The sequence below is a fragment of the Ascaphus truei genome, chromosome 1 (assembly GCF_040206685.1).
Source record: "Ascaphus truei isolate aAscTru1 chromosome 1, aAscTru1.hap1, whole genome shotgun sequence".
Classification (NCBI taxonomy): domain Eukaryota; kingdom Metazoa; phylum Chordata; class Amphibia; order Anura; family Ascaphidae; genus Ascaphus; species Ascaphus truei.
Window position 1 is genome coordinate 308,895,325 of NC_134483.1, and position 27,183 is coordinate 308,922,507.

General features: G+C 40.1%; 2 protein-coding genes across 8 annotated transcripts in view; one reads left to right on the forward strand and one right to left on the reverse strand.

The window, feature by feature from the left end:
- The window catches only part of NRG1 (neuregulin 1), a 1,149,853-nt gene that overhangs the window by 814,315 nt on the left and 308,355 nt on the right, over positions 1 to 27,183 (forward strand). The gene's annotated exons all lie outside the window — the stretch shown is intronic.
- LOC142497266 (uncharacterized) lies at positions 1,944 to 18,175 on the reverse strand. Of its 4 annotated transcripts, none has more exons than XM_075604821.1 (4): positions 12,436 to 18,175; positions 9,618 to 9,920; positions 4,596 to 7,814; positions 1,944 to 2,622 (listed from the first exon to the last, which is right to left on the reverse strand). In XM_075604821.1, the coding sequence occupies exon 3, from the start codon at positions 7,806 to 7,808 to the stop codon at positions 6,612 to 6,614; it is 1,197 nt and encodes a 398-aa protein (XP_075460936.1). In that variant the 5' UTR covers positions 7,809 to 7,814; positions 9,618 to 9,920; positions 12,436 to 18,175; the 3' UTR covers positions 1,944 to 2,622; positions 4,596 to 6,611. The 4 variants fall into 4 exon arrangements, with proteins under 4 accessions (XP_075460936.1, XP_075460926.1, XP_075460946.1 ...); XM_075604811.1 differs by lacking the exon at positions 12,436 to 18,175 and adding an exon at positions 10,497 to 10,867; XM_075604831.1 differs by lacking the exon at positions 12,436 to 18,175 and having other exon boundaries at positions 4,596 to 4,645; positions 9,618 to 10,869.

The following is a 27,183-nucleotide window of genomic DNA, read 5'->3' on the forward strand; positions in this document are numbered from 1 at the left end:
TTAAGTGAGGATGATGTCATCCGTCACTATTGATTGAGCTCAGCGGCTGTCTTGGAACTGTATGAAGTGTTAAGAGAAGATTTAGAGCCAACAACAGACAGGAGTCATGCAGTGCCTGGCTTTGTTAAATTGCTGAGCTCATTACATTTTCTTGCTTCTGCATCTTTTCAGACAACTGTGGGCATAGTAGGCGGGGTCTCGCAACCAACATTCTCGTGGGTCCTTAGCCAGTTTCTATGTGCACTGACTAGACGCGCTAGGGATTATATATATTTTCCTAGTGAGCAAACAGAGTGGCAGGCACTGAAGACTGCATTTTATAATGTAGTAGGGCTACCCAATGTGATGGGTGCTATAGATTGCACACATATTGCTTTGACCCCGCTGCGTGAAGTCGAGAGGAATTTCCGTAACAGGAAACATTACCACTCGCTGAATGTGCAAATAGTATGTGACGCTAACATGAAAATTATGAGTGTGGTAGCCCTATTTCCAGGTGCCTGCCACGATTCACATATCCTTCTTAATTCATCAGTGTTCCATGCATTTGAATCAGGCCAATTCGAGGACAATTGGTTATTGGGTCAGTCAATGTTAAGTCATTGCACTACTATGTTAATTTGTTAGTCACGTCCATATGTATTTTTTGGGGTATCTACATGTCATGTTACAAGAATATGTCAAATCTTGACTTTCTATTTCTAATACACAAAATATTATCCATGTTGGGCACTTAAGCATCTTGTTCAATGTTTTATCACACAATAGTGAAGTTCTGTTGTACATAGCTGAATCCTGTTCATGTAGTACTATAAGTCAATAGTCAATGTGGTGTAGTTTTTTAGACTACTATCTCAACATTCATATCTGTGTTATAGGCGACTCGGGCTATGGAAGCGGACATGGCTCCTGACCCTACTGGGCAATACGCTAACGCTTGCAGAAGAACGCTATAATGCGGCCCACGTTTCCACACGTTCGGTGATTGAGAGGACTTTTGGTGTGTTAAAAAGTCGCTTTAGATGTATGGATAAATCTGGGGGGGCTCTTCAGTATTCGCCAGAGAAGGTTGCCGACATTGTAATTTGTTGTTGTATTTTGCACAACATTGCAATACGTTATAATATTCCTGCCAACATTAGACAAGATATAGAGGAGGATCCTCCTGTGCCTCCTGCAGGGGTTATGGACCATACAGCCAGTGGGGTGGAGACCCGCAGAACTGTCATCGACACTTATTTTACATGTAAGATTGTTATTGTCAAGTATAAGAATTTTTGACATGTAACACAATCTATCCTCGTCGTTTTGTGTGTCACATTTTTTTGTGTGTATGTAATCATAGGATCCTGCTCTATGAATGTGAAGGGACATTGTCGCAATAATTCACACAACGTAACATGACCACGGTATGTGAGTGTTATTATTTTTCATCTCTAATTTATGTCAGTCACCCTTTCTGTGCATCATGCAATGCAGAGTTTTAGATATTGATTTAGCAAGTATTGATCATTGACATATTGAAGCTGCAGTTCTGGCAATATCATGCATGTGTGTTTTTTGTTAATAAATCTGTTCATTAGGAAAAAAAAATAGTTTGATAATGTATAAATATTACGTTGACATTACAATTTTGTAGTATTATATTTTACAAAGCATGCTTGTTCCTATAGCAACCATTGACATTACCCATATGTAAAGATTTGGCAAAACTGAGGATCAATAGACGGACAGCGAATTGAGCGGCATCTATGCAGTTCTTTAGGTCATTAGAGATTGGCCACATGAAACTAATGAAGTAAAAAAAAAAAAAAATTTTAAATTAAAAAAAAAGATTCTACATTGTTTTTTTATTTCTAGGAACTGCAGCTTCAAATTTATCAACTTTCACACTTAAAAATAAAACAAAAAAAACCACCACTAATATGTTGAGTTATGTTTGTAAATATGTTTCACAATTTTATTGTTCACATGATGAACTTACAGTAAATTGAATAAATGACACGTAGTTTAAAATAACAATATACATTACTTCGACATGTCTGCAGGACTGTGAGCTAATGACATGTTAATATATTTTATCTGTAATGTCCTATGTGTCAATAACAATAATTTCATTATTTTACTGTTACTTTCACACACTACAATAGTCATATAACATGTGTAAGGTTTCTACATGGACTCATGTTGATCTTCCATGAATAGAGTACATTAAAAATAGAGCCTAACACATTGTGTAATTGTTCACACACCATACAGTAGTTGAACATCACCTGGAACTGAAATAATGCAGATAAACTATGTTCACAATGTTCTAATGATGTGACAAGAGACTGAAGTCATTTTTATGTAGTATATTTTGTTGAAGGAACGTTGATAGTTGAGTGAAACTAATTGTACTACACATGATATAAATGTTTGCCCGTGTGCAACACTAAAATCTCATACTAACTCAAGGGTGTAACTTATGCTATTACACAAAATAAGAAATGCTATGAGACAAAGTAATAATAATAAAAAAACGTTTCATCATGTTTGCAGGATGTTGAGGCTTTCACTTCTTGTGTCTTTGGATCCGTCCATGCACATGTTTTTATGGCACTGGAATGGAGATGTTAACATCTGTGGAAGTACATATGGAATGTCAATTATAAATGTACATGTTCTCGAACATTTTCTAAACCATCTAACCACACATCATTGTATTGTATTGTATGTCTTTATTTATATAGCGCCAATAATGTACATAGCGCTTCACAATAGTAATACATGTGGTAATCGAATAAATAACAGATAATATAAATAACAGATCATGGGAATAAGTGCTTTAGACATAAACATAACATTAAGGAAGAGGAGTCCCTGCCCCGAGGAGCTTACAATCTAATTGGTAGGTAGGGAGAACGTACAGAGACAGTAGGAGGGAGTTCTGGTAAGTGCGTCTGCAGGGGGCCAAACTTTATGTATCATGTGTTCAGAATGTTCACAGTGCTATACGTATGCTTCTTTAAGCAAGTGTGTCTTAAGGTGGGTCTTAAAGGTGGATAGAGAGGGTGCTAGTCGGGTACTGAGGGGAAGGGCATTCCAGAGGTGTGGGGCAGTCAGTGAAAAAGGTTTAAGGCGGGAGAGGGCTTTAGATAAAAAGGGGGTAGAAAGAAGACATCCTTGAGCAGAACGCAAGAGTCGGGATAGTGCATAGCGAGAAATTAGGGCTGAGATGTAAGGAGGGGCAGAAGAGTGTAAAGCTTTAAAAGTGAGGAGAAGAATGGAGTGTGAGATGCGGGATTTGATTGGAAGCCAGGAGAGGGATTTCAGGAGGGGAGATGCGGAGACAGATCTAGGAAAGAGTAGAGTGATTCTGGCAGCAGCATTTAGGATAGATTGTAGGGGAGACAGGTGAGAGGCAGGAAGGCCGGACAGCAGGAGGTTACAGTAATCAAGACGGGAGAGAATGAGGACCTGAGTCAGAGTTTTAGCAGTCGAGCAACAGAGGAAAGGGCGTATCTTTGTTATATTGCGGAGGAAAAGGCGACAAGTTTTAGAAATGTTTTGAATGTGAGGGGCGAATGTGAGAGAGGAGTCGAGTGTGACCCCTAGGCAGCGTGCTTGGGCTACTGGGTGAATGATCGTAGTTCAATAGTAATGTGGAAGGAGGTAGTAGGGCCATGTTTGGGAGGAAGTATGAGGAGCTCTGTTTTAGCCATGTTGAGTTTAAGGCGACATAGGGCCATCCATACGTGTTAATGTTTATCAGTTGTGTTAGGACACATTTTTATCTTGCTTAAATTAGATTATATGTTCCAAAAACAGAATAAAATTATATCCTAAAAATATTCTATACTTAAACAATAAACACAGTACAGGCATACCCCGCTTTAAGGACACTCACTTTAAGTACACTCGCGAGTAAGTACATGTCGCCCAATAGGCAAACGGCAGTTCACGCATGCGGCTGTCAGCACGTCCTGAACAGCAATACCTGCTTCCTACCTGTACCGAAGCTGTGCGAAAGCGGGGAGACTATAGAGCCTGTTACAAATGTGTTATTTACATCAGTTATGCACGTATATGACGATTGCAGTACAGTACATGCATCAATAAGTGGAAAAAAGGTAGTGCTTCACTTTAAGTACATTTTCGCTTTACATACATGCTCCGGTCCCATTGCGTACGTTAATGCGGGGTATGCCTGTATGCCTATTCAAATATTGATTCTGTCACATATACTAACACTGCAAAAGTTATGAAAACACAATGCAAGGCCAAAATTATTTGCAGTGACTATGTTACATATTAGCTTGCATTATGCCACTTTTATCATAATTAACGTAACTGACTAACACATTTAGCGAATCTAACATATCCTCATGTTTATATACGCTAACAACTCCAATATTTATACTATATACGCCATTTCTTAATATATGTCATGGCTTCAATTTGTTACGTAAATATTGGTTTTTTTTCTCCTTTACAACACAGGGGCGTACACCTTGTGTCATGACATTTAATGGATGCGCAGGACTAACTAATTGCACGCGACATTGCCATGAACATTTCACTATTTTGCACGGAGATTGTTAAGTGTATTTTACCTTTATTGAAAAACATGTCCCGGCATCTGTTGCGCTGCACGACGTGATTTCTGTAATATGAACACATAGGGAAGGAGGTAAAACGGAAATTGAAATGTTTAAAAAAAAAAAAACTTGTCGGAATGGTACGCGCATGCGTTCTGGGTGGAACACATGCGTTTCATTGTGCAACAAGAGAAGCACATATTGTTCAAAGTGCATAGTTTATAGTTACCTGATTTATACAGCAGCGGCAGCTCTTATTCGAGCAAATGCCGCTGGCTGAATGAGGCTGGGAAGCGGGTAGCCGCGGCGCGTGGCGGCGCACTGTGACGTCACGGTCACAAGCGCGCCCGGCTTCCCCGTCTTCCCCGGCTTCCCCAGGCTTCCACCGACACCCCTGGAGTTCAAATCTAGGTAAGCGGGGGTGCGGGGAAGCAGAGGGGCAGAGTAGAAGCCGGGTTCGGGGTGTCTTTGGGGGGGTAATTGCGCGCGATGTGGAGGGGGGGTGCGTGGGGGAAACGCGGCGGCGCGCGTTTCTGACTGGCGGCAGCTGGGGTAGATCCCGGCATGCCGCCGGCATTTACTCGAATAAAAGATGTCGCTACTGTATAGCATTCAGATTTGGAGCTGCCATGCAAGTGGTGTTTTGGAGGTAGCTGTTGCTTTCAATCAATTGTTGTTCGGTGTGTTCATGTAGCTGGTGTTCCAGTTTGATCCGTCAAACTTTGGATATTGTGTCATGTACTGAGGCGGATACAGATAGTAACTTTCTGGCATTTCATGTGCTTCTGCAAGGTAGTTAGTATGCATGTTAGCGTCATAGCTAGATCCGTCATTGGTGTGGTATAGGTTGGTCACCTCCGGTTGTAAGTACGATCCATTTTCCAGAACATTTAAGCCACCGTTGCTGGAACCTATATCATTGTTGTTCTGTCTGCGATTTCGGGGTCTTCTTCTTAAATTGCCACTTGCAAACATACGCATACTTGATTCACGCACTGCCCAAGACCCACCCCTGTTTCCACCAGTTGGTGGGTACCAAAAAAAGCAATCATTGGTTGATAAAGTTCGTCTGATCGAACTGCGCCAAAGTTTGGGCTTTGGATGATTTTGATAAAAAGTATAATTTGAGGAGATATGCTCAAAAATGTCCGAGACAGTAGCTCTTCTCTGTGTTCGGGCTTGAATAGCGCTATATATTAAATAGGCGTAGCAGAACGGAGGTTTCTGTAGAGTTGACATTTCTAACGGCATGTTTTCTCATGGAATGGTGTAAAATAACTCTGTGTTACTTTCAATTACTGTTATGTGCAAAAGTATCAAATTGCAGGGAATGTGTTACACACGTTCCAAGGTCGTTACACAAAGGAATAAGTGTCCATGATATCTTCTCCACATACAGGTGTTCAGCCTACTGGCTAATTTTCTCACACACATTAAATTTTTGTCTGAAACTCAAATACAGAAATTTCTGAGTAAAAATATAGTATTAGCAAATATGGGAAGTGATATTCCAAAAACATTATGTTTATCTGTGTTCAGACTCATGACATCTTGCACATGTCAACATCATTATGTTATCCATGATTTGCTCTCCTGTTTAGTTAACATATGTGCACATGAAAAATGTAATCATTGTAATTGAAAGTTTTGAGTACAATTGTGTCTTTAGCATAATACTATTGTCAAGTAAGTGAATCTTTAATGTGTGAAATAGTGACAATTCAACACTTCACTGTGTATACACTAAAAAACTATCAGTCATACATGAAGTATCCCAAAGAATATATCAAAGTAAATTTTTAACATACACTGCGTCTAATCAGTAGATGCTTTAATCAGGAGATTAGTTTCTCATTACACATATCATACCATGCAGTCCCTTAAAGGTGTTTGTAATAAACGTAGCAAGAACATTAGAGCTATTCATAGATATTTAGGATAAGCTGATTTCATAGTTGAAGGGGTCAGCATGTTTAAATATTGTATGGTCACAAATAATATGTAATGGGACATTAAATACGATGTGAGATTCTAATTTTGGCTCACATTTTTTGTGTAAGAACGTGTGCTACGCCTTGGTCTGGGGGCATTGTCAGGGGTAGGTGTGGAACTGCTTGGTGTGTCACCGAATCCGGCTACACCTGCCTCAACAGTTGTTTGGCTGGTTAGTGCTGCTTCAGCGTACACATTTGTCTGCTGTGCCATTGGTGCTGCTTCAGCGCATACAGTTGTCTGCTGTGCCATTGGTGCTGCTTCAGTGTTTAAATTTGGCTGTTGTGGCATTCCTATTTCCTGTACATATGGCACTTGCATTGGGTGTGCCAGTCCCAGTGCCTGTGCTAGGGCTTCGAACATTCCATGTGGTATTTGCATTGGTTCTGGCATTTGCATTGGGTGTGGCATTTGCACTGGGTGTGGCATTTGCACTGGGTGTGGCATTTGCACTGGGTGTGACATTTGCACTGGGTGTGGCATTTGCACTGGGTGTGGCATTTGCACTGGGTGTGGCATTTGCACTGGGTGTGGCATTTGCTGTGGCATAGGTTCCGGCATTTGCACTGGATGCCCAATTTGCACTGGGTGTGGCATTTGCTGTGGCATAGGTTCCGGCATTTGCACTGAATGCACAATTTGCACTGGGTGTGGCATTTGCTGTGGCATAGGTTCCGGCATTTGAACTGGATGCCCAATTTGCACTGGGTGTGGCATTTGTAATGGGTGAGGCATTTGCAATGGCTGTGACATTAGCATTTGCTGTGGCATTTGCATTGACATGCATTGTGCTATAAGAATTAAACTATTGGAAATTGCCTTGAGAGTGTCGAGTTGTTGGTTGAAAATGCCTTGCATGTGTAGCAATTCTTGACAAATGATATGATTAGTTTCCTGCTGGTTGGCTGCCACACTCAGTTGATTTCGAAAAAATATTTGCTCTGCTAATTTTAATGATGCCAATTCAGCTGCACACACATTATCACCTTGACCTGGCTGTATAGGCTCACTGTCTTCATCTTCAATTTCAGGCTCAGTTACATCCAGTTCCCAATTGTAACCCTCGACAAACACTTGGGGTGTAGTGTCATCGGGGTCAGGCACATCTAGTTCCCGGAGTGCCTCGGCATATTCATATTTGGGCTCCTCCTCACGCTGAAGTGGTTGTGGCTCAAGCATTTCATCATTTTGTAACTCGACAACATTTTGAGTAGAGACATCAGAGTGTTTCCTCATCCTCAACTATAACATACAAAATATAATTGTTAATTCACATGATAAACTGATTATATCTTGAGTAACCGTATTGTTATGCATTGTATCATCTAATAAACTTTAATGTAAATATGTACTGGTATTTGTTATGTGCATATGCTATTCATCTGACATCAGCTGAACATGATCTGAATTATGACAATGTTGCACATGTAGCTATTTTGTTATAAGACACTTTCACACGTGAAACACATGCTGCGGCCTCAGTGTTTTTTCCAACGCCTTTCAATGGTACTGTGCATAGTCGTTGTTTGTGCCCGCAACAGAGCTGGACATAAATTGTGTTAGTGGCGACGGAATCCTGGCCACGCCCACGCCAGCGGTTCACACAGAGGCCGAAACATGCGATGGAACTCATAGCCACGCCCCCTCTAAACTCACGTGACGCACGTGCTACACTGCTGAGTCACCCTATACCAGGCCTGCACAACTCCATTCCACAAGGGACGCTAACAGGCCAGGGTTTCAAGCTATCCCTACTTAAGCACACCTGCCTCAATTTGGGGCAAAGTACGACTGAGCCATTAATTTTAACAGCTGGCCTGAAGTAGAGAAATCCTGAGCAGCTGGCCTGTAGTTGTGCAAGCCTGCCCTACACAAACACACATTTATTGTTTGATGCAATGTGTTAAACACTACTATGAATTCAACAGCCATATTGACACTACATTAGTGTACACACATGTACTTGAATGCATTTGAACATTTCTTGTTAAAGTTTAAAAACACTACATAGAGATTAATGAATGTGAATACGTTCATACATAAACAAAGACCAAATTTTTACCATGTATAAAAGGAATTACTTTTTACATGAGGTCATCAAATTTGCATTTCAGATACGATGCTTCAGTACAAAAGCACATGACTTTACGCAACATAAAAGACATTGCGCAACATTTCCCGCGCTTATGTTAACGTTGGGTCATGAGTGTCCATGTGAATATAAATGTCTTATAGCACCTTGAGCTGATGCTACTCTGTCAAATTAATTGTTGAACATTGTTCGCAGTGTGTATATGAATACAAAAGACAAAGTTCAAATTATTAAACATGTCAACAATAGTAGTTTTCATATGTGCAGCATTTAATGTATGGCTATTGTACACATGATAGGAAGTGCTTTGTCACATATGCACGTGTAGAAAACATTACATGTTCGAGTAACACATACATACATACATACACATACACATACTCATTAAATTATTATATACTGTTTAAAATGGTCTCTTCATTTAACCCTTTCGACATAGCGTCCTAAGCCTTTGAGACATGAAGTCAGACCATGCTCACATGTCACAGCAATAACATATAACATTTATGCTATGAACATTTTTTCTGAAGATTTGTTGCATTGGCCTTTTTAGGTTTGTTTTATGCATCCGCAATACTCTGTTGCACTCCTTTGTGATATATATGTATATCTATATATCTATGTAGTCTTCAGTTTGTGTGTGGTGACTGATGTCTTCAGCAACAAATGTAAGGTGTTGTGTGTTTCACATACATACTACAGTTTGTGTAACATTCCATACATCGCTAAGGTTATGGTAAACGTTAAATGCTGCAACCATTACCATATACATACTTCATACATGTGCTATTAAACAAGCCTGTTCAACACGAAGTAGACATAATGACCAGGGTAATTGTTCTAGTAGTTCACAGCATAATGCAAACTACCGTGAAGATGACAGAAATTAACACATTATTGACTGAAGCACCACGAATTAAGCATAAATGAAACATATTTAATATACTACTCACTTTGTGACTGCTGGGAAATTGTAGGGCCGATATCCCTGTCACCTCCTATCCCAAATACAAGTTGGTGATCCATAATATAGTACATTTTCTGCTCATATGACTGCAGGTGGAGAGATACTGGAGGGCCACCTCCTGTGCTACAAGCATGGCGGCCAACCTGAACCATTTTTCTTTTCAGGCGTAATTTTATATCGCCAAAACGCTTCTTGCACGTCTCTGCTGTTCTGCGAAATTGGCCACATGCACTGACTGATGTGCAAATCCTTGACCACAACTTTATTTTTTCACTGGTTTTGGTTCTCGCTGTGTAGATAAATGTTCAAAATTATTACTACGAAATACATAGGCTATGTAATAATATGTCAATGTAATCGTTTGCATAATTGTCACTATATGAAATCTAGCAATATGAAACCGATGTTGGAGCAGCTACTACGAGTATATGTATCCCAAATGTTGTGAACTTCTAGATACAGACAACTTAATTTAATTAAATTTATGAATAATAGTATATTTGAAAAAGTATCCATACATCAGCACTACAAGGTTTGAGCATATATGATTTGCTCATGCACGTAGAACTCCAGGCCTCGAAGGCACAAAACAGGCCACATGTTATGGATATCACTACTTCAGCAAAGCTGGCTCAATGACTGACTCACTCATAATGAGAAAACAATTAATACAGCTGTGGTGAAGTAGGGATATCCATAATATCTGGCCTGTTTGCGGTCATGGAAGAATGCAGTTTGACATGCATGTAAAAACATTACTACATATTACTGTTATATTAATAAGTGTATTACAATCTAAGTTGCCAGTGATTATAAATATCCCAATATTAATGAGTACACTTAATTTGCTGAGTCATACTCTTACCTGCAATGACCCATAGAGCTTAGGGAATGACGCAATAACACCTTCCACGAGGATATCATTCTCTCTGTGTGTGAAACGCGGGTTGCGTATCCGCTCAACCCGATGCATGGAGGTTGTAGGCTCCGCGTCATCATCATCATCGTCGTCGTCGTCCTCTATGGTTGGATGCTGGACACTGTCCCTCTCCCTCTGTCTACTCCTCCTACCCTCCCCCACATGCATTCCCACACCTGCACTGCCAGCGCGGGACATAGCTGCACTGCCAGCGCGGGACGTAGCTGCACTGCCAGCACGGGACGTAGCTGCACTGCCAGCGCGGGACGTAGCTGCACTGCCAGCGTGGGACGTAGCTGCACTGCCAGCGCGGGACGTAGCTGCACTGCCAGCACGGGACGTAGCTGCACTGCCAGCGCGGGACGTAGCTGCACTGCCAGCGTGGGACGTAGCTGCACTGCCAGCGTGGGATGTAGCTGCACTGCCAGCATGGGACATAGCTGCACGTGACACTCCTCTCACACACTCCTCAACTCCTCCAGCCCCCGCCACCACACCACTCCTCCAGCCTCCTCCACCACTCCTCCAGCCCCACGCTCCTCCACGCCAACACTCCCACGTCCACTCCTCCTCTCCATGACACACAGGCACACAGGCACAAAGGCACACAGGCACACAGGCACACAGGCACACAGGCACACAGGCACACTACAATACAACACAACACAACACAATACAACACAATACAACACAACACAACAACTAATCACTTTCACACTAACCAGACAATAAAGTATTAAACAAATGTGAACAACAAAAGACAACTCATTCAGAAATCAGAAACAAGCAACTCACGAATCTCTCCTAATACCACAAGGTCCGATCTATCTCACACTCACTCCCAACAGCACCGACATTAAAGTAATTAAATGGGCGGCTTATATAGGCTGTATTAGAAATGTTCCCACCAACATTTAATTATAAATTCGCACATGTGCTTCCCTCATTTAATCAGTCCCTCAGTTCACCAGATCAACTGTTCAGCACTTAACCCCTACAGTCCCATAGCTATGCTGTGAACTATAACATATGTAAAAGAAGTACAAACATAATTATAGTGAAGTGCTTGAGTCTTGACATACACTGTCACACAAATACACGGTGGGAACAAACGGACATACACGAACATTACAGGACAAAATAATAATAGATTAATGAATTTAATGTATATTATCAACAATAATCTATGGATTGTAATCACATTGCACGTGAGCAGAGCATCTCATCAACGGAAGCAGGTTGACTTCAGCCTCATGGAACCCCTAGTTCACAACATACCGGCCCCGTTATGGGGTGCCGGTATCCCCGCCAATTGTTAAGCTCCCGCGTCACGTGACCGGGACATTTAAATTATGTAGGGGATACCGGCACCCCATAATGTGTCCTATATCTCCTGAAATAAGGGGTTCCCAGACCTGAAACCAATGCTGTTCAGCTCAGGAGAGCACCTGCTCATGTATCCTACTATGACAACATATAATTGTACATTCCGAGCGCCTGTAAGAGCCGTGCATTGAGACGCTGCGTCTCAATGCATTTCTTACAGGCTGCTATGTTTATATTAGTTATCGTGCTTAATAACTTTTAGCACGATAACAGGGGGGAAAAAGGTGATCGTGCGCTATGGCCCTTTTGGCCAAGGACGGCCGTAAACGCGCCGAGCAGCCTTAGTGAATAGCGCTTATGGCTTCAGCCTTTTGCAGCCGAGCAATATAACACATTTTAGCGCTAGTTAACGGAGCTTAGTGAATCGGCCCCACTGTGTCTCTAAAACATTTTCTATGTTTTGCACATGCTCTGACAGCCTCATTTTTAACGTCCTTATTGTGCATCCCACATATTGTGATCCGCATTCGCACTGTAATAGAGACAGTATATCACTTACTTTACTTTCCGCCTCTTCACCCACAGATGGGTTAGGCAACTTCCACTGAAAACTTCACTTTCAAAAGATCCTTGGAAGTTGTTTAGCTGGATATACCCAAGGGGACGCTAGGCCCAAGGCTCGACAGAGACCATTTTGTTAGAAACGAGGGGCGCCACGTGAAGGCAGGGTTGTCAATTGATAATGAGAGGCTCTATATTCGCATCAATTATCCTTGCCAATAGATATATCACACCTTTGCTGTTACAGATGATGTTATCTTTCATTTCAAATTTATCACCAGTGTGTTTTGATGTGAACTCTTTTAATTTTCTCTCCTGTTTAGGATTACAGTGACATATCCGACAATCAAGACACTTTGAAAACCCATTGGGTCTCCTATCTAGCCAAGTCATAGTTTTATTTTCTTTAAGAAAACTGGGGACCAGATGTTGTTTTAGATTAGGTGCCCTAGAAAACAAAACTCTGGGTTAATCAGTAATAATATCTTTAAGCAGATCATCTTTTTTTTTTAGGATATCCCAATGTTTTCTAGGTTATTTTAAATTTTGCATGCCTCATTACTATATTGTGTAAGAAAAGTTACAAACGATTCTTGGTTGTAGGATGTTTGAACGTGTTGTTCCTTGTACATTAGCATGTCTGAGTTTGTTCTACTTTGTGCATCGCTTCATCTATAGTATTTGTTTTATATCTCTTTGCTACAAATTTTTCCCTAAGAGAGTTTACTTGTGATTTATAATCTTCATATTTGGTACAGTTACGCTTAAGTCTTCTAAATTCACTGTGCGGTCTATATATTTTGCCACTGTTGATTAGGACTACTTGTGGCTAGTAAAAAGTTATTACAACTAATGGTTTTAATGAAAGTTTAAAACTAATTGTAGTAGATGTACTGTGTTTATACAATATTGTGTTTTATGAAATCCTTATATTGATTAAGATATACTGCACCGACACACTTTATTCGAGCAAATAACCAGTATGTACCTGGCAGATACCTGGAATGCGCCGCTCCTCACCTCTGACAAGCCCCGTTGCATTTGCCTTCCCAGCCTGGGTTCATGCCTGGCTGACGGGCGGCTGATCTGTTAAATGATAATGATTAGGATTTAATAGGCTGCAATGCTTCGCGTGTCTACCAGATGGCATAAATTCATGAATTGTAATGCAGTATATATATATATATACTGTGCAGTATTGCAGCCAGCGGGAATAAAATGCTTCAATCCCTGCCTGGAAAATAACCCAATATACTCGGGCAGAAAACAGTCACAAACCTCAATACACCCGGGTATACCCGAATTCGTGGGACTAGCCGAGCTCGAATAAAGTGTGTCGCCAGTGTATAGGTTTTAAATACATTTTTGTACTTATATTTGCTGTCATATCTGTTACCTTTCTCTGGCATTAGCTGTCTTATTAGAAGATTAATTTTCTCAGGTTGTCTGTGCACCAGAGTTATTTCCTGTTCATGATTTTAGACCTGCCTTTGTCATTATAGGCTATTCCCAGAAATAATGTTATGATAATGATGGTCTGCCTTTGGGTGACAGCGACTTTTAGTGAGACCTATTTATCGTAACATTATTTCCATGCGTCAACATTAACAGAGGTTCTTCCACATGCAATGTTAGGCTAACGAATCATTAGCATCTCATTTGCATACGAGTAAGCCTAACATCCGTCAAAAGTTAACAATATGATATTTTGCTGATTAACTCATGGTCATTGTTACGTTAATCACCTTAGTGGATAGGCGCTAGGAGTAGCATAACAATAATTGTGGGTAACATCACATTAAATAGCTTGATGGAGCTCTGTGGGTCTGCTTTTTAGGGAAGAGATGCCCATATTATAATTGGAAGCATCAAATTCTCTGTGTCATTTCGCCAAACCCCCCGTCTTGCCTCCAAATTCTTTTTATGATACTGGAACAGGGTCAAAGAACTGTGCAATGCATGTGGGTTCACTACTGAGTGTAATTTGTTTTCCTTTTGATATAATATAACAGACAAATTCCTCATTGTTGATTAATAATACATTATTTAAGTGCACAGGTTCTCAAACTGTGGTCTCCAGGCCCAAGTTGAACTTTAGAGGTGGTATAAGAAATCTTCAATATTCACTCTCTCATGATCAGTCACTGCCAGTATATTGGTGCTCAAAGCCGGGTTCTTTTATTTTCCTGGTTAGTATATATAGATAAATATATACATGAAGAGAGCGCAGTAAATATAGTTGTCATTCATAAAAATGAAGCAGTCCAAAATAAGGAAAAGTTTGAAAAGCCCAGTGCAACTTCAATAATAAGGTCATACTGTATCTTCCATGTTGCATGATGTCATCATCATGCTGATGTCACATGTTAGTTTTAGTGAGGTAACTATATTTGTAGTGCAAGCTACAAAATCAGTTTTTGCTCCTTAAATATGTAGTTCAGTTTTTTTCAACCAGGGTTCCTCAGGCATCCCTAAAGGGTTCCTTGTAATTTTCAGGTCATTTTACAATTGTACCAAATACAGAAGAAGTTACAATCCATTTGATCTCAGACTAGTTGTTAGAAAGGACTGGGGTTCCTCAGAATTACAGATAGGGTTCCTTAACGAAAAAAAGTTTGGAAACCACTGGTCTAGTTTCTATATGGCATGAAAGTGATACTCACAATCTTTCAGATTACAGTGTACGGCTGGAAAAAAAACTACTCGTCTTTCTTTCTAATTACATATGTACGTGTAGGAGAATAATCATAATTTATTATACTGTTTCAGGGAAACTGCTGATAAAGGAGCATTATGTTACTGTAGCTTTGATTACAAATGTGTCAAATTAAATTGGATGTATAGTGATTGAGCAAAGGAGGCTATATAATAATTTAAGTCAAATTGGGCCCCAGTAGGTCAACCCTGCCCAATTATGGTGAATCAAATTTGCCTTTCAGCTTCTCCTCTCTTAGTTTTATAGAATAATATATAAATTATTATTATGAGCAGCATACAGTTTTTACTTCCTCTGAACACGATATGATTGGTTGGTGGGGTGGGTGTTGGCCCTTAGAAAATAGTTGGTTTCATTCATGAAAATACAGTACATTACTTGCAAAGATCAACAATTGACAAGAATCAGCATGTTTTGCCTTTTAATAGCAATGATTCCTTCCAGCTATGGCATTTATCTTTAGTCAGTTCTCTGCTGATTGTTGTCTTTGTGTTCTCTAAGCCTCGGGATGCCATACTTTGCTAACTACATAAAGAAACATGTGTGGGAGGCTAGAGAAACACACGTTCTCCTAATATTAAAAAGAGACACAATTTTTTTAACAGAGGGAAAATAAATAAAAGGTTATTATTTCATAAAATAAGGATTACTCAGTTTAACTAGATTTTGATAAGGACCATTAGCCCCACAAATTATTCTTAACCTATGTGAACATATCGTGTTATGAGTTCCAAAAAAGAGTCGTAGGGATAACACATTAGATTACAAAGTGAAGCTGCTGTGCTGTTTTCTATAGTGTCATATTTGAAAATAATCCGTTTCTAAACATTTTAACAAAAATATCTCAAAAATGCATGTCATCGGGAATTTTATAGTCTTACCTGTAAAGAAAATCTAAGAAAAAGCAATTTATTTACATTTCAGATATGCGGGTATACTGGACAGACTTCTGTCCTATCTTGCCCTTAGTTACAGAGAACTAGAGTGCATGTATTCTATGCTTACAGTATATTATCGGTTCAAATAGGTAAACTGTTATCCTGACCGTTTTAATGTTTATTTATCCATGTTCCCCCAAATCGTTAAAGTGCAACCTCTCTTAGCAAATGTCTAAATTTGATGGTGCTTAATTTCTGCTTACTAGCTAGGAGGTTGAGTTACTTGGTAATAAATTAGGTAATAGATATGGGGTTAGAGAGTTAGCTCAGCTACTGTATATGAAGCTCAGAAAGATCACCCAAAGTTATAATACATTGCTGTATATTTCATAACATGTAATATTTTGGAAAAATATATATGTCTTAATCCAATACATGAACATGTATTGTTAAGCATTAACTGTATGTCTGTGTGCCTATGTGAATGCAATGGGCATCTCTCTAAATCCTGAGTGCTCAAGCATCGAAGATTCTTGAAAGTTTTATATAAAATTGCTACTTTATTTATTTTTAGTATGATTCATTACTTATTACTTCATACTTCTTTACATACTGTACTTGAAAGAGTCTGTCTGTAAGGATCAATGCTAAATGTAGTCCACATGAATCCCTAATTTCCTCTTTGATGTTAGAAGAAATCTGGTTATATCTTGAATTTGATTTACTTTCTGGTTCAACATTGCATAGTGCAATTCTGTGATTTTAGTAACAAATATACATTAGTAGTGATCTATATCACTAGTTTTGATACATTCTACTTCCCACAAATGAAAGTGTGAAAGTAACATCTTGCTCTCCACCAATGACTAACATCAAGAGGGAGATAGAAACGTGGATGTTAATCGATGGCATGATGTAAATAAAAGAGCATACATTTTTGCATAATTTGTATTCACATTGTAAGAAACAAATGAATATCAGAAAAGTAAGTGTCACCTGATGAGATTGATCGTCTTATCTTTATAGAGAAAAAAAATAATTCTAGATCATTGTTTTATGTTGTTTGAATAGGGAAGTGCAACTAAAGCAGCAGTTTTTTTAACCCTTAGTGCACCTGGTCTTTTTCAGAGACAGATAAAGGAGAGGGACAGAGGGGGCTCTGGTTGAGCACTTGCTGAACTGTGGCATCAGATTAAAAGACATTAGACTGAGGCACTCAACAACTTGCACCATATCCTCTACCTCCCGCCCCTCCCCCCCAAAAAAAATCCCACTCCAGGTGTTTACAAAGTAACATAAACAATGATATACAAATACTTATAGGTGTCAGATTTGGATAATAAAAAATGCATCAATCACCCAGATGTAAACCCTCTTACCTGTCGCTTGCATTAGTTCATTTTGATCATGGATTGCCCCTTTAAAGTACTGTAGCTATTGCAGGCACAGCAATGTACGTAGATAAATAATGGTTGAGTAACTCACACTTTGGATTCACTGGCTCTGAGTCATCATTATTTGCTAAGGTCAAAATGTGTTATTTATCATTGAAAAAAATTGTTATTTTAATCATTCTTGCATCATCATGGTTTCATTGCTAAAAACAAAGCATTTTTTAAGGTCTGTTAAAAACATTGGAACATGGAAGATATGTCCCGATATCTCATGTTTTCTCCTCATCATAACAGTCATCATGTTCCGATTTTAATCGGATCCTGATTACCTGCAGAAATAGCTAAATTATTGTTATCACTTACTTCACTCTAGCAATTGGCTAACGTTAGCCCTATCTTTTGCTGTATATAATAGCCAATATATTGGACATTAAATACATAGACAAGATAACTTAAACCAACCTGCAGTAGGTGATAAAAGAATTACAACACATTACAGTACATATTAACCCGTTAGTAGTGCAAGTGGTAGGCTAGCCATGGATTTCCGTGACTAGCTGACCACTAAGGGCTACAAATGGGTTAACATTAAACTATACTGCCAACCCCATTAACTACCTTAGTGACAAGCTTTATTAACCACTAAGGCAAACAAGTGGTTAATCCCTGCACTCCCAGTCCCCAACAAACCTATCCCACCGTCCCCCCACCTTGACTAAGGACAAATAGCCCTATCAGACAAATGTGGTTAATAGGGCAATTGGCCATTAAAAAGACACCAAGAAATACGTGTTAAAATAAACACTATTTTATAAATAATAAAACATAAAGCCATGTATTGTCACTGTGGCTACCGAGGGCATAGGTAGCCACACTGACAATCAAATGTTTACAATATTTTGTATTATTATTTGTACTGTAATGTTTTTTTAATACATGTATTTTGTGCCTTTTTAATAGTAAAATTCCTATTAGCCACATTTGGCTAGTAAGGCTGTTGGCTATTATCAATAGAGGGAGGTTAGGTTTCTTGGGGGATAGTGGTTAACCCCTAGATTGCCTTAGCATTTAGTAAAGCATTATAGGGCAATGCTTTATTAACCACTAATGGGGCCAACATGGGTAGGTAGTGTAGTTTATTTTGTGTATTAACCCCTTTGATGCCTTTGGCATACCTTGGTAGCCACAGGCGTCAAAGGGGTAAATGTAATATCTACCACTGGGTTCTGTAATAATTGATATTACATAAGCGTATGGTAGAAATTATAGTAATGTGATCGCGATGTGGGAATTAATGTGTTATTAATACACATTAATACCTGCCTCTCGTTAAGTAAAAAATATATTTCACCTGGTATATTATTACCGCAATCGTGATGACATTATAAAGCGGTAATAGAAAGTGATTAAAAAAGCTGAAAGGCGCGATATTAACTCATTTTTAATGGAGTTTGATGTTTCCCAGCCACTCATTTCTAGTAACGCTTGTTTTTCTCAAGGTAAGAAAAGGGATTTTCTTTATCATAATTAACCGCTTCCCTGAAACATATTTGAGACATAATTATATTTCTTATTTCAAATGTACACAATGATATATTTCACCATCAAATCCACTAGCAAACCCAAACTTTAGCCATTTTGCAAAATTCTTAACAAATTAAATAGCTCCTAATAGCAGTCACAGGTAGACTATAACCCATGGAGATTTGGGTGTGATTTTCGAGGCTAGTCTAAATTTGAGAAGCCATGAATCACATCTATTAAAAAGTATTTTAATGTTTTTCCAGATGGGACATCTGTGTTTTCACTTTATTGCAAATCCAGTATATATTGCTAAGTGAGATAAATATTGGTATACTGCTATGGTACAATATTTAATTGGTGAGTGATACAGTTGCAATCGGTTGAATCCTTCTCATTATAAAAAAGGTTATTAACATTTTATTCAACACATTTGCTCTTATTCAATATGCTGTGAAACTACTTCCCAATGCTCAAATGTTTCTTTTTTATCCCATTCATTTATAAGGCATTAAATTCTTCTCCACTGGAATGCAGCTTTACAGTATATTGAATAGGAACCTTGGAACTGTAATAATAACAATACCACTAGTCATGTGTGAGCTTTTCTGCTAAGTTTGTGAACCTGGTGAAATTGACCCTTTATGTCAAACTTCCAAAAAAAAATCGAAATTTAAAAAATACATTTGCTGCAGTCGGTCAAGAAACCCATTCGCCTATATAGCTCTCAAAACACTTCACTACTGTATACAACACTAGGAGTTAAACCCTTGAACACACACCAGAGATACCTGAGAAAAAGGCAAATGTTGTACTCTACAAAATTGGTTTCTCTCTCTCTTCAGGTTAAACTCGCTGGTGAAATTCAAAGTGTGAGCAAAACATAGATGAAGTGAACATGGGCAAGTTCTCTAAATAAAACCATTATGGTTAGTGTCTTATTTGTAATTAAAGTTGCTTCAACCACTTACTGTACATAAAGTACTTATTTGGAACTATAGGAGAACTAATGGGGGGACTAATTTAGTTCACATGTGAAAATGCAATATTGATTTTGATGTGTCTCGAAATACATTTTCTGCAATTCCTATGCATTACTGAAACCAACCATCAGTCCTGAACTGGAATTAAGACAAACTTTCATACATTTAATTCAGTTGCTACAGTTCTGAATAATAGCTTGATATGATTATGAAATGAATAAAATGTGCTTAATACATAGCACCAAGTACTGGATTCATTTGAATTAGACTTTGATAGTCTTGTTTTCAGGGATATGTACGTGCTGACACAGGACACCAGTGGAAGATTCTACTCTTCACTGAAAGTATCATCTGCTGTTTCCTGTAACGGATAAAAAGTTAAACAAATATAAAGCTCATCTGTGTTTATATTAACCATACAACAGTTACAGTACATTTTCTTAACAAGGATTGGCCATTATTTATCCACTTGTTCATTTTATCTTTGCTTTGAACTGCCTGGGTTTGCTTGTCAAGATGTTACTAGAGCTATAAACAGCCAAAGCGTAGCAGCTCTTGTTCTCTAAATAGACTGCAAGGTCATTTTACTATCAGGCACACAAACGTATTAGGCTACCCATCTGTTTCTCTTGAACATCTGGAATAGACAGTAAACACAGAAGTAACTTTTCTTTAATAGGATTATCCTTTAACCAGCACATATTGATTTGTTTTATGTTCATAACTGCATAGTCTTTATTACAACTTGTTTAGGTCACCTCAGATATGTGTATTTTCCACAGATAGGCCTTAGTCAGATAATGCAATGAAAACAAAAAACTTTGCTGTTTCATTCCCATTTAAAAGACCAAGGACCAAAGACCCATTGCCATTAACACATTTTGACCTAGAGTCATCAAACTCTGTTAAAAGTGAGTTAATATCGCACCTGGTTAAAAAAAAAAGACCATCTCTTATTACCGCAATTTTATGACCTATCAATCAAGCAATAATATATCTGTAATGATTTACCAAGTGCAATATTTTAACACAAGCTGCGATGGAGTAATTAACACACTATTAATAATGTATTATAGGCTAAAGCTGGTAAATTCTGGGCATTATTGAAATCCCTGCTCTCTGATTGGTTAAAATTCCGGGCATTATCCAATCAGTAATGGCCTGGAATTTTTGGCACCCTGCCAAGTTTTTCAGCCATTCAACTTTCAGTTCTCAATCACAAAGAGTGAGATCAGCTCTTAAACAGGGGAGGTGATTGGACAGGAGGCAGCAGCAAGCCCCGACTCCTCCCCCACCCTTCCTGCAGAGAGCTTGGCACAGGAGAGTGAGAGGAAAGGTGTGTGTGTGTCTGTTGTGTGTGTGTCTGTTGAGTGTTTTGTGTGTTTTGGGGGGGGGGTCAGCAGAGTGGTTTATTAGTGTGTGTGTCTTCTCTTGGTGGGTGTTTTGTGGGCGTACAGGGGACAGCAGAGTCTATTTTGTTGGTGTGTGTCTGCTGTGTGTTTGTTTTGTGGGTGGAGATGGGGTGCAGAGTGTTTTGTTGGAGTGTGTGTGTGTTTCTGCAGTGTGTGGGTTCACAGGGGGCTATAATGGGTGTAGGGAGGGGGCTGCTGGTGTGTGTTTTGTGGATGAAGAGGTGGCAGAGTCTGTTTTGTTGGTTTGTGTGTGTGTCTGCAGTGAGTGTTTTGTGGGTGCAGAGGGGGGGCTGCAGTGTGTGTGTTTTGTGGGTGGAGTAGGGGTGCAGAGTGTTTTGTGTGTGTATCTGCAGTGTGTGGGTTTGCAGGTGGCTGCAGTGGGTATAGAGGCGGGCTCCTGGTGTTTGTTTCGTGGATGTAGAGGGGGACAGCAGTCTGTTTAGTTGGTGTGTGTGTCTGCAGTGAGTGTTGTGGGTGAAGAGGGGGCTGCAGTTTGTGTGTGTGTAGGGTGTTGGTGTGTGTCAGTGGGTGTAGAGGGTGGAGGAGGGCTGCAGTGTGTGTGTATGTGTGTGTGTGTATCTGCGACGTGGGATCCTTAATTGATCCGAAACTCTGGATCCTCTGTTGATTGAAGAATCTTCACCGATAAGTATGTCTTCTTTTTTTTTTTCCCTCTTCTGTTGCCCTAGTGAGGGTGTTTAGCCCTAGCGATTAGAAAAGCATTGCATGGCAATGATTTACTAGCCACTAAGTTTGCCAAGGGAGATACGTATTGTAATGAAAGGTGACAATGAATCCCTTTCTAGCCCTTACAGGTCAGCTAATTAACCACTTGGCCTACTAAGGGGTTAATACAGGGGGGCTCAACTCCAGTCCTCAATCCCTCCAACAGGTCAGGTTCAGGATATCCCAGCTTCAGCACAGGTGGCTGAATCTGAGGCTCAGTCGAAGCAGGGACTAATTGAGCCCCCTGTACTGAAGCAGGGATATCCTGAATGCCTGACCTGTTGGGAGGGGGATTGAGGACTGAAGTTGAGTACCTCTAGATTAATATATACGATACTGTGTGGCCCTCTGAATTCTTTCGTCTGGCACGCAGATCAGGTCCGAGGGCAAAAGTTGCATTGCGGCCCCACCCTATCCATCAGGAAATAAGGGGAGGGGCAGCATGGGGGATCAGCACGTTCTATGCAATTAGTGTGGTCTGTGGGAAACTTGACGTCTGGCTGCTGTTGAGTATGTAGCATGTAAGGGTAAGAAAGTGGGGGGAGGGAAGTGTAAGAAAGTGGGGGGTGGGAGGGGAGGGTAAGGGTGTGTGAAAAGGGAGGGTAAGGGGATGTGAGAGGGGAGGGTAAAGGGTGTGAGAGTCCCCTCCCCTAAGGGGGTGGGTGTTGGGGTGTGGGAGGGGAGGGTAAGGTAAGAGAGTGGGAGGGTAAGGTAAGAGAGTGGGGGTGGGAGGGGTGGGTAATAGAGTGGGGGTTGGAAGGGGTGCGTAAGAGAGTGAGGCGAGAGTAACAGAGTGGGGGGAGGGTAAGAGAGTGGGGGTGGGAGGGGAGGGTAAGAGAGTGGGGGAAGGGGAGGGAACGAGAGTGATAAGGAGGGTAAGAGAGTGAGGGAGGGGATTGGGAGGGTAAGAGAGTGAGGGAGGGGATTGGGAGGGTAAGACAGTGAGGGAGGGGATTGGGAGGGTAAGAGTGTGAGGGAGGGGAGTAAAGTTAGTTGGGAGACAGAGTAAAGGTTGGTAGTGAGAGAGAAGAGGGGCAGAGAAAAAGGGGGAAAGTGAGAGAGATGAGGGGGAGTGAAAGAGAAGGGAGGGAGTGAAAGAGAAGGGGGAAGAGTGAGAAAAGGGGGGAAGAGTTAAAGAGAGAAGGGGACGAGTGACAAAGTTGGAGAGAGAAAGATGGGAGGAGAAATAAAGAGAAAGATGAAGGGAAAGAGAGTGAGAAAGGGGGATGAAAGAGAAAGGGGATGACATGTGGAGGAGAAGCAGGTGAGGAGAGAGGCATGTGAAGGAAAAGTAGTTGAGAAGGAGAGTACTGTATTTAGGGGAGAAGCTGTGAGAAGGAACATGGCTGCTGATAACTTTTTGGGGGTTGGGGATTAGAATTTCCACCTGGGTCCCCCTCTATTTCTCTTATACTCTCCCCTCTCTCTCTCCCGCTCACGATCCCTTACTCTTCTCCTCTCTCCCTCCCACCATGTACAGTACTGTTCTCCCCATCTCCCTATTTCCCCCCTCTGGCTTTCATTCCCCACATTCTCACCCTCCACTCTCCCCATCCCTACTCTCCCCCTCCCCTTAGTCTGCTCTCTCTGCTACCCCCCTCCCACTATATATTACTCTCCCTCCTGTCTTCCCCCTCTCTCTCAGGCTTCCCCACATCTCAATCCCCCATATCTCTCTATCCCCCTCTCTCTGTCTATTCCTCTCTCCCCTCTTTCCCTTTTCCCCCCTCTTTCACCCCTCTCAATGTAACTCTTACCCCAACCGCTCTCCCCCACTCCCACTCTATCCTCACACCGCTCTCTTCCCTCATTTCATATACCCCTCTCTCACCCACTCCCGCCTCATCTCACTCACTCACTTCTTCTCCCACTCAATCTCCCTTCCTCTAACTCTTACAGCTCCCAGTGCCACAGACAAAGATGTAAATGTCAGCGGCGCTGGGGACTGTGTCCGCCATGATCATGCTGCAGGGGGGTCCATTCTTCTCAAATGGACCACCCGCAGCGTTAAACCTTTAGTGCCGCGACCACCACGGCCCCCCGGAGAAGTTCAGTCTTGATACATCTGTAGTAACAGCATTGGAGGGTGTTTCATTCTTTCTTCAGTAGAAGTTTCATGGAGCAAAGAAGGTATTAATGGAATCATTGAGGCATAACCCCTTTACTATTAGATTTTAACTGTATTAAAATATAATGCAAAGTATTCATAATGGCTTTTCAAATTCTGGTCCTAAAATTTCGGAAAACTCAACAATGCTTGAGAATTTACAATACACTTTTTGCTTTTGCCTCGCATTTTTAGAATCTAAATGAGGAAAGCTGCTAAACCGATAGCTTAATTGTAATTAATGGACTGTGTTATTAAAAAAAGCAAAACAAATGTGTAAGTGAATATTTTAAGAGTTCCTGTGAATGTTTTAAAAGCATTTTTCCCCAAAAAATACTGTAGCAAAAAGGATTCACAATAATATACTGAAAGTATTATTAAAGACAAAAATGATTGACTGCTCCTCTAATTAGACTTTTTTTTAAACTCGAATAATCTTTTGGCCTTAGTTATTAGGCTGCAGTTGAGCCGATCGCTGCACAATTTCAGGAAAATTGTGCTGCGATCAGCAGTATCATAATTTAATAAATAAGGTTTTTTGGCTGTAACTGAATTCTTAACCACTATTTACTATATGTTATATATGTATGTCTTATTTATATAGTACCATTAATGTACATAGCGCTTCACAGTAGTAATACACGTGACAATCATATAAATAACAAATAATGCAAATAATAGATCATGGGAATAAGTGCGTCAGGCATAAATGTAACATTGTGGAAGAGGAGTCCCTGCTCCAAATAGCTTACAATCTAATTGATACCATAAGAAAATTCTGATGGTACATTTTTGCATACATTTCATTCATTACATAAAAATAAAGATCATATTTTTCTATATTTTAGGACTACATTTTTGAAACAGCCTTCCCTATACTTGGCAGCATAACAATTGTACAATCAATTTTTTTGGGGGGAAAAGTTAGCATATCAAAGGATCTAATGTACATTTTAAGTTATAAATATAACCGTACAATATAGACACTATGCTATGGAAATTATAAAGAAAATTAGCTTCAATTGTATTTTCAGAACTTCTGTAATATGTTTAGACGTGAGGAAGACAACTTGTTTTTTTCTGGGCTATTATGATTCTTTTCATTAAATATATGATGCAATTATGCAATGGTATGTAGCACCCCTTTCCCAGGTTTTCCTATGGTGGCGGGACAAAGTCTACTGTACCTGGCGCTCACCTGTTGGTAATTTGGACGGATCCTGAGTCACTGAATGAGATTGGGATAATGAGTTCGGCAGTGCCTCCACCTGACAGGGGCCCTGTCTAAGGACAGTGGTAATCACTCCCAGTAAAACTATATAATACACAATAAAAACTCACAATGGTGATGGAGAGAACAATATATATATATATATATAACTTTACCAACATTAAGTAACATAAGCATAACATATACACACAATAACATTAATTACATAAACATACATTTGCTCACGCACATAGCAATGTGATCCCACTGTTTCTAGCCCTGGAGTTCCCAGAGACAGTCTCCCCAACCCAGGAGTACCCTGTATGTCCTCCCACTTTTTGCTGCAGTGGTGGGTTCCTTGAAGAGTTGGGAGTAGCACTAACCCTTGAAGCAATATGATCCTGCCCTTGTACCTTTTTTGGAGCTTGTGAGCGGTGGCCTGACTTCCTGAGGAGACAGGCTAATTATCCCCTGCAGCAGGGTCTTAGACAACACTCCCCTCTCTCCTCACAATCGGCACTGCAGCACGGTGTCCCTGAATACTGACTGCAATGTTCCAGAACTCAGTCCCAGTCTGTGCAACAGCAATATGCAGGATCTAGTACTATAGGGATTTTCCTATCTATAGGGCCACCATAATATTCACAAAATTAAAGTGGCTCAGGGACCTATCGGGAGCATAGTGGGACTGGCCTATGCCTGGTAGAGCATAACATGGCCTCCAGTGAATCCTATTTTTTCCTAGTCAGAAAAAAGCACTGCTACAGTAGATAAACAGCATATGAATATTTGAAAGAGATAAGTTTTACATGATCTCAAACTAGAAAAATACAAACCATTTGGTCAAATGGCTTTGTAAACCAATAAAAGTTTATAGTTGCAAATCAAACCTGTTTGTATGTATATATCTTTTTTATATAATGTCAACATTATACAGTATGTAGCACCTTTACAAAACAGACCAGGAATCCAGGGAAATATAATATAACATTTCCTTTAAGGAAAGTATGTGGTATAACAGCCAGAGCTCCGTGTTTCAGAGTTAAAGTTGATTGTACTGTAGGTGTCACGTACAGACACGGTCTCCAATCTGTCCTTTGATTGTCACTATGGCTCATGATGTCAGCTCTGAAGTAGCACATAATGTATAGTGGTATAAACAGTTCTTAGTACATTTTGTTAGGTGCTTTCCTGTATCATAAGTGGTTATGAGTATGTCCATCAGTGTTGTGCATAAATGCTCAAACACCTGTGTGAGTACATATGAAATGCACACAAATAGCCTACTGAGGGTTAATGGGAAACAACTGCCTCCAGGTTGACATTGATTGCCCAGCGTTTCCAGGGTCAGAAAGACCCACCCTCAGATAATTGATATATACAGTATAGGGATTAGTACTTCCCTGAAGACAATAATTGAAATAAAGTTTAAGGTCTCCTCTTGAAACTCCATGGGTGTGCTCTCAGCATGTAGACAAGTAGAAGGATGAATGGTAGAAGCTGGTGTGCAGCAAACACCAAAAAGGCCATACAGTTTTTATTTAGCCAGTACCATAAGATAAAAAAAGAGAATGCAGTGCCTCTCATTTACTTACTTGATACTCAGCATTGACCTTTGCTCTATATGTATGCACAGTATGTCTTTATTTATATAGCGCAATAATGTACATAGCGCTTCACAGTAGTAATACACGTGACAATCATATAAATAACAAATCATATAAATAACAGATCATGGGAATAAGTTCTTCAGACATAAAAGTAACATTTAGGAAAAGGAGTCCCTGGTCTGAAGAGCT

Coding starts and splice junctions, on each gene's coding strand:
- LOC142497266 (XM_075604821.1), bottom strand. CDS start 7,808: ATGAGGAAACACTCTGATGTCTCTACTCAAAATGTTGTCGAGTTACAA.